General features: G+C 42.0%; 1 protein-coding gene across 1 annotated transcript in view; it reads left to right on the top strand.

Annotated features, from left to right (window-relative positions):
• The first annotated feature begins 3,908 nt into the window (after positions 1 to 3,908).
• The window catches only part of CEP85L (centrosomal protein 85 like), a 174,361-nt gene continuing 164,112 nt past the window's right edge, over positions 3,909 to 14,157 (top strand). The window contains exon 1 of the mRNA XM_017680016.3: positions 3,909 to 4,047. Coding sequence (XP_017535505.3) covers positions 3,975 to 4,047 — 73 coding nt within the window. The 5' untranslated portion in view covers positions 3,909 to 3,974. The remainder of the gene's footprint in view (positions 4,048 to 14,157) is intronic.

The raw sequence follows: 14,157 nt of genomic DNA, 5'->3' as shown, positions 1-14,157 counted from the left end.
TGGAATACTTCTCAAGAGTGTACCATTTCACTATAATCCCTGGACTAATTAGTGACCCCAAAGGGTCAGGAAAAGATATCAACTGGTACTTTTACTTCATTTTGAAACATGTATAATACAAGGCACCATTTATAACTGACCTGGATATATCAATGAATGTTACTTCTTCTTGGTGAGGTATAAGGGAACTCCATTTCTAGACTGCATACCTATATAGCCAAATAGGGTGCACACATGCACTGATCTAAACACTTTACCAATATTAACTCATTTAATTCCCACAAAATCCTATGAGTAGTTACTAATATAATCCCCAAATTACAGATAAGGAAACTGACGCACAGACTGGTTAAGCAACCTGTCTTCTATTCACTTTTGTATAGTTGAGTGTATCTGCTAAGATTCTCAAATCCATCGTCAATTCTTAGGTATGTTTTTTTCATTATTATAAACAATTATTTGATATTACAATAACCCATAATAAATTCTGTAATTTGTCATTTCTGTGAACTGGAATAGGCTATGTCTGTATCATGGTCCTTGTTATAATCTTGATGCACCAGAATTATCTATGCTCTGGAACATTTCAGATTTCATCCAAAAATCTGTTTCTATCAAGGGGCAATTTTTTTTATTAAGGTATCATTGATATACACTCTTACGAAGGTTTCACAAGAAAATCAATGTGGTTATTACATTCACCCTTATTATCAAGTCCCCCCACCACCAACTCCCCATTGCAGTCACTGTCCATCAGTGTAGTAAGATGCAAGAAGCAATTGTTTTTTAGGAACCATTTCAATTGTTATTGATTGATTTAATTCTTCCACAGTTTGTTGGTTTTTATCTTTTATATTCTGGTAAACATTAATCTCTTTTGGAGTTTCCCCATATTATAAACAAGATTTTCTTCTAATTTAAAAACATCACCTTTATCTATTGTTATGTCACTCTTTGGTTTTCTAGTTGTTGTTTGCCCAATATGAGAAATTTATATAGGAAAAATACATGTACAATAGTTCAATTTAATCAGTTCAGAGATTCTTAGCCAAAGAATTTAAGATTTGTGGAAGCAACACTTATTTTTCATTTTTAAATGATGTCTTTTTTTGAATGCAACATTTTAAATAAAGAGTTTAATATGGTTTGATATTTAATATGGTGTTTTTAATACTATTTTCCTTTTTTGTGCTCCTTTATATTTTTAAAAACTCCCCTCCCAAAACATTGTCTACATTTCACCTAAGCAACTATATGAGTAAACAAACACACACATACATATATACACACAAACATATACAGTCACTATTTTCATTACTAATTTGTATTACCTTTGCCTACAAGAATAATTACTGAAATGCTGAAGTTCAATAATAAATGTCTTTGCTTTTAAACAAAAATATACCAATTTACAACATCAAATTTGGTAATGTTAGGTAGTCTTTAGCCTTCCTTTGCTGTGCTATGATAAACTTTAATCAGTCTGAGAACCATGCATACTGGGTATATCATGAATGTGGGGAGAAATCTCAGTTCAGCACATACTCAGAATCCACTGATTAAAAAAAAAAGGATGGTTACAGTTTACTTCACATACATAACATTCATACTTGATATTTCAATCACTTTAATTGCAGTAGCTCACTGGTCGTCTCAAGTTTAATTAGTAGGAACACAAGAATTTTTATCTTTGGTGTTAACTTCCAAAAAGCAACATGCTTTTACTATTCCTTTTTACTCTGTAATCAGTATTGAAATATTTTACACAGTTTCAGCTTAACATGTACTTTTTTAGTGTATGTAGTGACATGCTCTCCACATTAATAAAAATATGTAGAAAGCCTGAATGATTTTTTAAAACACTGCTTAGGATTGAGTGGAAGTTAGTACAGTTTTGGAATAACAAATACATTTTAAATTCTCAAAGGAGCAAGATATCTGTAATAGTTCATACATTTCTTAGAACTGTATAAAAATTTTTTTGGTATTTAATAAATGCTATACCTAATATGAGTATATGGTAACAAAAATCATGAAAAAAGACACTTTATATAGTTCTATAGCTTCTGATAATTTTTTATGGAATTTTATTTTTAGATTTCTTTTTGAACCTATACCTATTCAATTCAATTCAATTGTGGGAATCAAATGAGTTAATATTGGTAAAGTGTTTACTAGATCAGTGCATGTGTGTACCCTTTTTGGCTATATAGACATGCAGTCTAGAAATGGAGCTCCCTTATACCTCACCAAGAAGAAGTAACAGTCATTGATATATTCAGGTCAGTTATAAATGATGCTTTGTCATATTAAATAAGCTAATACACATCCTCAGGAAGAGGAACCTATTACATCCTTCTTTCATTTTCTGTCACTTTCTATCCTAAGACACAGTTGACTCTTGGGCCAACTATGATTTGGGAGAAATACGTGGAACTCTACTGGAGGAAAGCTAAGCGTAAAACTGCCATCAGATAAATTACAAAACAGATGGGGTAAGTGATGAACTATCTACCTAGATATAATTAATCTCAAAATTTTAATCAGTATTTTCCAATTACCAGGTGCTTAAATACAAATATGAGGCCTTTGGCTTTGTTAGCATACTTTCAAAACAGGAAAAAAGTGTTGTAGGACTCAAAACCCCGTTGAGGGAAGGGAGTTGCATCTCAGTTTTCCTCTTCTCTCGTCCAAGCCCAGAGTCTGCCTTCTACAATGTTCAACCGATATTGGTTACACGAACTATTCCTATGTAAAATGTGAGAAGGATTGTGATATTGCCAACAAGAAGTAAGATCTAAAAAAAGGATGCTGCGGCGTTTTGTCCTTCCTCAGGATACCTGCTCCAGCCCTCTAGGCTCAGGTGGAGAGTGGGAGCCGATCAGGTTTAGGGGGAACATGAAGGTGTAGGCTCTAAAGAAGTTACACTGCCCTTTCTTACTTAGGTGCCATTTTGACTCCTTTCTGGTTGCTTGTCTGAAACATTGGGGCTACTAAATTAAAATTAACGGCCCCTTTCTGAACACTCTGGTACTAACTGCCCTTGGGTCTTTTTTGGTCTTTGCTTTCTCTCTGCAGTGCACATCCGGCTGTCACATTTGGCTCCTGTCCCCTCCCCACCCGCCACCACTGAATTTGCTAGTTGAGGAAAACGACTTCTATCCCTCACAGTGATCTAAAAACGATGTTTGTGGAATGCATGATGACTTTGACCCCAATCCCAAATGCCAAGTGTGTAACTCTCTCAACCCCACCCGGGTTGCCCTTTTTTAATCTCAAGCAGTTGGGCTGCAAAGGCAAGTCTTCCACGTCTTTTTCATGGGGGTTCCCCGGAGAGCGTGAGGGATTACCCAACTAAGAAGGGTAACGACAGACAGGGCCTCGGGCTAAATCACCGCCCTCCTCTCATCTCGCAGGGTGCGGGGATGAGGAAGGAGAGATGCAGCCGGTGGGTCTAGCCCACGTAGTGGCCCCCAGCGGAGCGACGCGGCGTCAGGGAACGACCGCAACCAGCCCGCAGTCCCCGCCCCGCGGCGAGCGCGCCTTATGTAAGCTCCCGCAGCCCCGCCCCCGGAAGGCCCCGCCCCGGCTCCGGCTCTGGCTCCGGCTCCGGCTCCGGCTCCGCGGGCGGAGGGGGCGGAGAGAAGCCGCAGCTGCAACTTCGCCTGGAACCTGTGAGCTGGGGCTCAGCCGGGCTCAGCCGGGGACCGAGCCGCCGTCACCGCGGAGCCGCCGCTCCCCCGGCCCGCGCCTCGGCCCAGCCGGCTCGGCCATGGCAGCTGCCGCTGCGGAGAATCTGGCCCCTGCGGTTCCTTACTGTCGTTGAAGAGCCGTTAACCGGTCCGCCCTCCCGCGGGGTCGCCGCGGCCCGGGCTCCGCACAAGTTTCCGGCGCCGAAGAAGCAGGAGGCAAAGGCGGGGAAGGACTGACGTGGGGAGTCGGGCGCCCCCAGCCCCCCGGCTCTCCCGCTCGCGATGTGGGGCCGCCTCCTAGCCCCGGAGGCCAGTAGCCGGGACAGCCCCGGCGGAGCCCGCAGCGTCCCAGCGGGTAAGTAACGGGACCGTCCTCCAGCCGGCGTGGGGGTGGCGGCCGACCGCGCGTCGTGGAACCCTGCCGCCGCCGCCTCCCCCTCGGGCCTGCCTGCCCCGGCCGCCGCCGCGCCCCCGCCCGCCCGGTGTCCTCCCGGCCGCCCCGTGGGCCCAGCGGGCTGACATCTAGCGGGCGGCGTCCCTGGCTCTTTCCGCCCCTCACCGCATCGCACAGAACCCGAGCGGCTGGCGTCCCGGCCGTCGCTCGTCGGCCGCAGCCCCCGCGCCCCAACTTAAAGCTCGCCTGGGCTTCCTCCGGCTGGGCTTTGTTGTCCGTCCTCCTTCCTTTCCCTCGTGGGGTGTGTGGCCGACGTGGATAACGGGGCTCCGGGGGACCCGGGCTAGAAGGTCGCCGCCCCAGTGCTGCGGCGGCGACTTGGGGCGCCCACGCCCGCGGCCGCTACTCCAGGGGCGCGTTTGGGGACGGGAGGAGGCTACTGGGGAGGCCGTCGCTGCAAGCGACCCCTGAGGGGACTCGGCGCTTCACTGAGCCTGGTCGTCGCCCCTCAGCCCTCTCCGGGGTAAGGCGAGGACACGTCCTGTAGGAGCCCATCTGTCTTCAAGCAATGGGAGTGTTAATAACGTCTATCTCTCCCTGGCCCCTTAAAGGAAAATTTGGAGTTTGCAGCGTTCAGTGTGTGAAAGGAGCCGTTTGTGTCAGACAGCCATTTCATGCCTGCATCGCTCAAAAGTTGTATAGGAGCCACTAAATTAGGATAAATCCTCCACCAATTTGGGATAAAGAGTTAAGTCTTCGGTTGCCTGTGACAAGTTATCTGACGTTAACGATTCCTCCAGGCACTTTAATCTTTATTGTTGAACCCCTTTGAAAGGCTGAGAGTTATATGGATCTTTCATATGGATCTTTCATCCAGGAAAAAAAAGCCATATGTATGTACATAAAAAATTTCCTACAATTTTACTTGTTTCTAGGACTCCTTTGAAGTAATTGTTTCACAGAAAGTTTAAGGTCGACTTGTGTAACTGACATTTTTGTATACATTTTCAAAGCTACTTGCAAAACAAAAAAGCAGAAGCAGCATTTTGAAGGGTTTCTTTACTGGTAGTATTTTCTGCTAGGTAAAAAAAGGCACAAACTCATTGCTATTAATATTTCAAATCAGTTCTGACAGTTTAGGAATTTGTGACGTGGGTTTTTTTAGACATATGTAATTTTCTTAGCTTTATTAATGGGTAAAATTGTTGAATAGAAATTGTCCATATATTTAAGGTGTACACTTAATGTTTGATATATGTATACATCGTGAAATGGTCTACACAGTCAATCTTGTTAACATATCCATCACTTCACATAGTAACCATTTTTCTGTGTGTGGTGAACACTTAAGATGTACTCTCAGTAAATTTCAAGTATACAATACAGTATTGTTATCTATAGCCACCATACTGTGAATTAGATATACGTAAATTTTAAAGTCTAGAGTTAGATTTGAAATTATTCTCTTAAATTTGGTTCTGTCACACTTTTAGAAATAATACAATTTAGTATAGGCATGAGTTTAGTAAAAATCAATATAAGCAGGGAATTATTTTATCTAAAATGTGTGCTATTTATGTTAAGAGGAGACAGCAGTTGAGAGGTTTTTGATGCTTACTGAGTATTTATAAATCCTGAAATCAAAGAAATGTCAGTGAATGAGAAGATACTTGATAATCCCTAGAGGCTGGAAGGAGTGGTTTCAATTTATCTGTACATGTCAAATGCCATCTGTAATGTCTTTGTAACCTAACCTCTTAAAATTTATTTGTAATAATAATGTGTTTGGAGGTATTGTACCACACCAGCATTGCATCCATTTTTCCACTATTTTCTGTAAGGTAGAAAACATTATAGCACTTAGAAGTTAAGTAACTGAGGGAGGACTTAGGTTATATTGCAGCCTCAAGACCTTTTCTTCAGCAAAGAATGTAGACGGAGAAAATACTTCATAAATACTAACCAAGTTTAAGGAATTTGGACAGTATATCTTTACAAAGCATATATTTTATCTAGCTTTGTTAATGGTAAGCCATTGGTAAGTCAGGACATGCCTTTCCAATAAAAATTTTTTCAACTATATGCTGAGAATGGATTATTTTTACAGTAATAGTCATGTAATTATTTGTTTCTTTATTCTCTTCTTGATCAAATATTTAAAATTATTTTTTAGTTTAAAAAAATTACACCTTAAATGAAAAACTTAAGTGTGCTTTCTTTAGCAAATGAACAGATGGTGAGGGTGAAGATAATGACCTCTGAGTTGATTCATGTAGAGATTTTTTTTCCTTTCTGAGAATTCAAAGAAAATTTGTATTTTTGAAGTACTGTCCAGTAAGTCTTTTGACTAACTTGAATGATTTGGAGCTCCAAAAATAAAGGGAACCAGTCTCCTGACTGAATTTATCAGCAATCATTTTGGTTCTGAGGACCAGTGTAAAGACAGGGATAAGTAATTTCTTGTATTTAAATGAGTTTATCTCAATATGAGGGTTAATGTTAGGTGTCCTAAAACGGGGTTGTTTGTACAAATACGTAAGTAGACATAAAGGAAAACCAAAGTTAATGTAGAACCAGTGTTCTAAAAAATTTGAGGAAACTTCCTTTTTAAGCTAATGGCAGTAAAAACATAAATAGGAATAACAAGGATGGTTTGGAAAATACTGAACTTTTAAGGTTTGCTTTAGAATTTAATTTTATTTTGGCTTTACCCACAGGTTTTTGGCTTTAGAGACTGTGTTATAAAGAAAATAAGATGAATATTTTTACATTTACAACAGATGAAACAAAAGTGTCGTTCCCCTTCCCCCTCCCCCTTCTATTGGCTATTTTGGGTAGATAGAAGTTGTACATCTTTTGTGCGTTTGGCTGAGTGTGTTTGAGAATACCCTATTATTCAAAAGGTATAATAGTTTCAAAGTTGGATAAGGATGGAAATATTTCCCTTAGATTTCAAAAAATTTAGCATAGAGTGATATTTTGAATACTTGTATGTATTCTGAATTTGTTTTTATAAATCATACCTTAAGAATATTAACATAGTCAACCCTTAAAGTATTTGGAGGTAGGATATGACAGTTTTCAAGTGTGCTGAAAATAAAATGTTGTAGAAAACACTAATGTGATCTGAAGAAATGTCACTTGTTTAGTGCTTTGAGCTTTAAATCTGTCTCTTCCTAGTTGATGCAGTTCCATGAGGTGTTTAGTGATGTCATAATGGTAGTGGTAGTAACTGGTGTGATTGCATTAGATACTAAGGTTTTTTGTTGTGTTTCTTAATTAGATAGACCTGGAAGTACTATGGTAACAATGAAATGTAACTCTATTGCTTAAACTCAATTGGTCATGTTCTTTTATAATAGGCATTGGGGGGTTAGGGGTGAATCTTAGCTTAGTGATGAATTTTGTGAAGTGAACTTCATTAGTACTTGGAATTTTATCACTTGTTGGCTTGAATGAAGCTGGTAAATTAATCCAAGGCCAGGAAATAAATGGTGAGTTTACGACTTCTATTGTCATGTTGTGACTATTTATGTTTAAAACAGAAAGGTGTTACAGAATCATGATTTTTCTGACTGGATGAAGTGTCTGTATGTGTACTCTGAGAAAATGATGAAGACATGAACACTCCTAGATAGTTATTTTACTAAGTGATAGCTTAATTCCCTCAAACAATGCATTAAGAAATGAAGAATGTGATCATTTAAATAACTTTTAAAGCTACAGTGTGATGCTAATTAATATACTTTAAGGCTAGTCTTACTTTATACCGGCAAAATAATATTTTAAAAAGTGGAATTATATAAGGTCATTCATTTTAGGAATGGAATCATCAACATAAAAAGAACATCAAATTACTCAATTATTATTTTATTTCTACTTTCTAATTTTTTAATTACAAAGATCCATTGTTATCGAAGCATAGTGCTTGGTGCTTATAAGAAGTTGGTAAATGTGAGTCATTCTTTCAATAACTACTGTGTGACAGGCATTGTACTAGCTCTAGAGATACATCATTGAAGAAGATAAGATCCCAACTCTAAGAGAGTTTACATTCTAGTGGGGAGGAAACAGTCTGTAGGTAAACCAACAACAAGATAATTCAGCTAGTGTTAAGTAGTACTATGAAGAAAAGGAAACTGGGTGAGAGGGCAGAGGATGGGTAGAGCTACTTTGGATTGGCTGGTCATGAAAGGCCTCTGGGCATGTAACATTGCTCTGGAGACCTGAATGATGAGGAGGAGTCAGACATGAGGGGAGAAGTCATCAGGTGGTGGGTATAGAAACAGCCCCAAGGTAGAAATGAGTTTGGGGAGTTGGAGGAATATCAAAAGTCAGTGAGTCTGGAGCATATGAGCAAGGATGTGAAGTGAGGGAGGCCTGGTAATGGAAGACATTGTTAAGAAGTTCAGAGTTTATTCTGTGTGAGGGGAAGTTAGTTATGAAAGGGTAGGGGAGAATTGACTATTCATTCTTTTGTCTTTGAGTGCCTAGTTATGAGGCAGACATTGTTCTAAGTACTGGGGAAACAAAGTAGACGTTCTCTATCCTTGATGTTTACATATAACACTCCTCGCTGTTTTGTAGGGGAAGAAATTGTGGGGAGATGAAGGAAAGAATAGCAGTAGGGAAGCTGGTTACTTGGTCTTTGGGGTAATTAGGTGAGAGATGATGGCTTGGATTAGAATGGTGAGACTGAATTTGGAGAGAAGAGAATGGCTTTGGAATATGCTTGATGAATAAAGCTGGCAGGATTGAGTCATGGTTTGGAGGTGGCAAATGAGGGAAAGGGAAACTTAAGATGATTCTTAGTTTTGGCTTCAGTAATTATAATGTGGTGGTGCCATTTCCTAAGCTGGGAAAGAGTGTGAGGGAGGTAAGTGCAATGAAGAGTTCTATTTTGGCTATGTGAGGTTTGAGATGCTTCTTAGAGGTTCGGGTGAGATGTTCAGTAGGAAGTTGGGTATGCAAGTCTGGAGCTCAGTTGGGGAGATGGGGGAGGTGGAGGTGGGATTTGGAGAGTTACCTGTATTTAAGTGGTGCTTAAAGGTGATCACATGGACAAAGTATGGAGTAGACAGTAGAGACTATAGAAGAAACAGAAGATCAAACTTGGGGACATTGAATGTTTTCTGGTCGGGTTATAGGAAGAGAGGAGTTGTCCAAAGAGATGGAGAAGGAGCAGCCAGTAAAATAGTAGCCAAACTACGGGAGTGTGGTGTTTCAGAAGAGAGGAGACTGAAGGAAGGAAGGCATGATCACCAAAGTCTCATGCTTCCAAGAGGCCACTTACAATGAGACAGAAGAGAATGGATCAATGCACTGATCAGTTTAGTGAGACTTAGACATTTTAAATTGGCAGGGATTAGAGATTCTAGAATCCAGTCAGCTCGCTTTATTGCATATAGATTAGTTCATAGTGCTTCATAAATGTTTGAATTGCTTTCCCAGTACCGCTTCTCTAGATGGAGTGACCAACTGTCTGGGTTTGCCTGGGACATTCAGTTTTAAGACTAGGGGAAGTGTCTCCTGGGATTCCTTACATTAAACAGTGCCTGATTTTGACTTGAGGACTCTGCCAAAGGCAGCTGAACTGGTTTAAGTGTTCTTTCTCCTCAGAATAGATTGTCTCAATCAGGAACCAGATTTTTGTATTTAGCTTTATTTTATCCTTTGGCCTGAGTAAGAATCTGCCTCGGAATTATAACTCTATCTCTACTTTTGTTTCTTTGCTCCTGTGATAAAGTGTTTTAAGATTTCATTAGGTGGTACTAAATTAAGTCATTGAAAAATTTTAAAATAAAAGATAGTGAGTTTAAGATCAGAAACTTTGTTTTATGCTCTCTTTACATAGATGCTTAGTAAATAAACCTGGTTGTTTTATTGATGCTACTTTGCCATACTGAAATTCAGAGTTCTGAAATGAGCTATAGTTTTTAGTTATCTTTCTAGAAGAGAATGGGATGAAAGATTGGGACTACATTTCATGTGAAGTTTAAAGTTTTCTATGAGGTGGTATGAATAAAATGAAGGTTCCTGTGGCCAGGATTCTCACCTGGCTCTGGTTGGCTAGCTCACTGCACATGTGTGGGCAATACGTTGTTATTGACTCTATGTAAAGAGCCCTACCCAGTGCTCTGGGCGACACAGTGGCAAGGCTCTAGGAGAGCAGAGCAGAGGCTGGAGTGGTGGCAGTGCCAAGGACAGAGGCCCAGAGGACAGCTGTCTTGTGCCAGTGGTTTCAGCCCTGGGTAAGTTCACTATAGATTCAATGTCACCAAAGAAATGACAGTAGAATGTTCTTGGGGTGAAAGGGTTATACCCAACTTTATTTCCATGGTAGCAGGTTAATTCACTTAAAATCCCATCCACTCAGAGTGAGTCTGTACGCATATCTTGCCAATAGGTTTCAGCCCTGGACAAGTTCGCTATTGATTCAATGTGACCAAAGAAATTGACAACAAAACATTCTTTGGGATGAAAGGGTTTATTATCTGGCTTGTTCTCCTGGCAGTAGGTCGAGCACGTGAGCACTAGCATCTCTGCCTCTGCCCAGAGTACTGGGCCAAGCTCTCTATATAGTGCAATAATAGCTTATTGCCTAAAGCAACAGGCCAGTTACATCATCAGGTGGTTTAAGTTCAGTGAGGATCCTGGCCATAGGAACCCCAACTTCCCCACACTCCACCACTCCAGGATTCTCACCTTACAATCTACACGCTTCCAATCTTCCACAATGGTCCTTGTGTGAGAAAGCTGGAGCACTGTAACTAGATTCCGCAATAGCAACAGAGGATAACAACAATTTAGAGATAATAAACATTAAGAAACAGCAAGGTTTTGATATAGGTAACAAAAATTATAATAATCCTCAAGCCAGAGGAGGTTCCTAGTAACAAAAATTATAATAATCCTCAAGCCAGGGGAAGTTCCCAATCCACAAAGACTTTAGGGGTGATAAGACACATGTTTTAATAACACCAACATAGGCAAATCTTGTCCATCAGGTAGGATGCATGCAAGAGAGTGATCCTGTGATAGTACTGTAGCTGGAAGGGGGTCCCTTCCAGGTCTGGTATACCATACTTTTACTCTTTTCCCTGTGGGGGTTACGGAAGGGTCTATATATAGTGCTACTGGAGGTGCATGAACTGGCCATAATGATAAAACAAAACTCCCTGGTAAGATGCTCCTACCTTCTGGCCATTCAGAATATACTACTTTGACCTTTGGGAGCCACTCTGCTGTTATTCCAGGAATACACAGGAGGCCAGCTTCCAAGCGTTGTCTCCAAGGTGCCAGGAGAGCCAGCCATTGTTGGTCCATGTGTTGAAAGGTCCAAGGCCACGTGCACTCAATGGAGTCTCTGGGGTTGCAGTTGGTGCTGGCAGCAAGATATTATTCTGGTGGTCGAACCTTGGCTTCAGTGATTCTTCCTGGGTTTGTACTTGCAGTTGTATAGGGGAGGCAGCTATATGTGTTAACATGTCTACAGGGCTCAGGGCTCACTTTCGAGGTCTCTCATTAAAATGCCATAGCACAGTCCATAAGCAGACTGACCATCCCCGCAGACTATTGGTATCTGACTTTAGTCCAGATTTTAACAAGCCATGTGCCTCTCTGTCATGCCTGCTATGGTAGGATTGTATGGCACATGAAACTTCCATTTGATTCCCAGCTGTTGCACCCATTCTTGCAGTTGTATGTCCTGGGTGCCCTGATCACTCTCAATTACCTGTGGTCAGCCATAGGCAGCAAAGAGATGCTCCAGGCCTCTTTTGGTCATCTGCTGCTCTGCACAACGGGTAGGAAAAGCAACCAGAAGTCCAGTAGCTGTGTCCACACAAGTCATCGCATACCGATATCCTTCTGACACAGGTAGAGGCCCAATATAGTCTATCTGCCACCTGACAAGGGGTATAGGCCCCTTAGCTATTGTTCCATGTTGCTGTGGAACTTGGTGTAAGTCCCTTTTGGAGCACACAACACACTCCTGCCAGGCTTTACTAACTTCTTCAAAGGTCAAAGGCAAGCCCCACCGATGGGCTACAGCCCACATTGTCTTTTACCCTGCATGCAGCAAACGCTGATGTAACCGTTGGGCTACATCAGAGGCACGCTTTCCTTCTAACCAACGTATCTGGGCCAATTTATCTGGTTCATCATTTCCTGGGGATGCCAGTGACAAATGACCTGTCAAATGGTATACTGTAATTATTTTAGTCTGAACATGGGCCCATAAGTCTTGCTACAATTCTTGCGCCTAAAGAGATCAGTGACCAATCAACCAGTTGGTATGGTACCAGGTTGATAGCCACAGGGTCAAGCCCCAATAGACAGCCCAGCTGTCAGTACAGACATTTATAGGGGAGGGCTCCTGCTCATCACAAGTCACATGGCCCACAACTCTGCCCATTAGCTGCTCTTCCCCTCGCCATCTTCCATCCATATTGTCTCAGTCTTAGAATGGAAAGCTATGGCCCTCCATTCTGGGGACTGCCCATGGCTGGAGCTATCTGTGTACCATGCATTGTCAGATATAGGGGCTCTTCCCTCCTGATAGGGACTCTATGCTAGTAATGGTTCAAAAGCAAGTTCTTCCTGCTTTTCACTTGTGTATGTCACTGGCCCCAATAAGCGTTAGAGTTCTTCACTCAAGGGGCTATGCTTAATAGCATGCTAGAGAGGGCACTATGCTGCTATAGGTGAGCACTCCACTTGGCCAGTGTGGGCGTTTGTGCCATATCACTCCTTGGCTTTTGGATCCAGTCTTGTACCCACCCCAAGATGGGATAGGTGGTTATTACCTTTATTGGGACCATCCCAGTGATGGGTTCTGTAGCCAGCAAGGTGTGCTACTTGGCAGCCAGTTGTTTTTCTATCAAAGTGTATTGTACCTCTGCGCCTTTCCAGAGTTGTGACCAGAATCCAATAGGTTGGTGAGTTTGTTCAAGCTGCTGCCAGAGACCTCAGCCATAACCTTCTTTAGTCACATGAATGTCCAGCTCACAGGGCCTTGATGGGTCTATCACACTCAAGGCCTGCATGGCCTTGACTGCCCGTTTTGCTGTAGTAAAGGCAGATACACATATCTCATCCCAGTCCCACGTGATGCCCTTTCGTACCAACCAGTATAATGGCTTCAGAATTTGTGCCAAGGGTGGGATAAACACTCTACATTAGCCTAGAAGACCCCAAAACTCATGTAGCAATGCTACAGTTGTAGGGTTAGGAAAGGCCTGGATTTAATCTATAACTGCTTCTGTTATAACTTTGGTCTTACCCGACCAGATGACCTCCAAGAATTTGACAGAAAAACCAGGTCCCTGAACCTTGGTGCTGTTCACAGCCCATCCTTTCTCCTGTAAATGTTGCAGCAATCTAGGTGCTGCACCTTCTACATCTGAAAGAGAATCAGACGTGAGCATGACATCATAAGTATAATGGTACAGCTGCACCATTGGCAGTTTCTCCCATGTAGCCAAGTCCTGGTTTATAAGCCCATGACAGATGGTGGGGCTGTGGAGGTATCCCTGTGGAAGGATTGTGAAAGTCCATTGCCGTCCTTCCCACGTGAAGGCAAACTGTTCCTGACTTTCCTGCTCAAAGTCAATGGAAAAGAAGGCATTAGCAATATACCACATAATGGTATATTCCTAGTTCATGGCTAAGGGTATCCATCAGGTCTGCAATAGAGGGGACAGCAGCATGCATAGGGGGTATGTCTTTATTCAGTTCTCTGTAATTCGCAGTCATACGCCAGGAGCCATCTGGCTTTTCTACTGGCCACACTGGGGAATTGAAAGGACTGTGGGTGTGCTTTATAATACCCACCTTTTCCAACTCCTGGAGGGTTTCTCCAATCTCTTTATGCCCTCCACGCAGTTTCTATTGTTTGGTACTTAGTCACCTGCCAAGGCACAGGCAAAGCTATGGGCGGGTGCCTAGTATGTCCCCTCAGAACTGCCTTCACCACACATACTCTCAGTCTGAACTCACCTGCAGTGGTCTGCAACCATAGACCATACAGGATATCAATCCCAAAAATATACTCAGAAATAGGAGATACAT

The sequence above is a fragment of the Manis javanica genome, chromosome 13 (genome assembly GCF_040802235.1).
Source record: "Manis javanica isolate MJ-LG chromosome 13, MJ_LKY, whole genome shotgun sequence".
In the NCBI taxonomy this organism is placed as follows: Eukaryota; Metazoa; Chordata; class Mammalia; order Pholidota; family Manidae; genus Manis; species Manis javanica.
The sequence above is the reverse complement of the archived record's forward strand: the minus strand, read 5'-3'. Positions and strand labels throughout refer to the sequence as shown.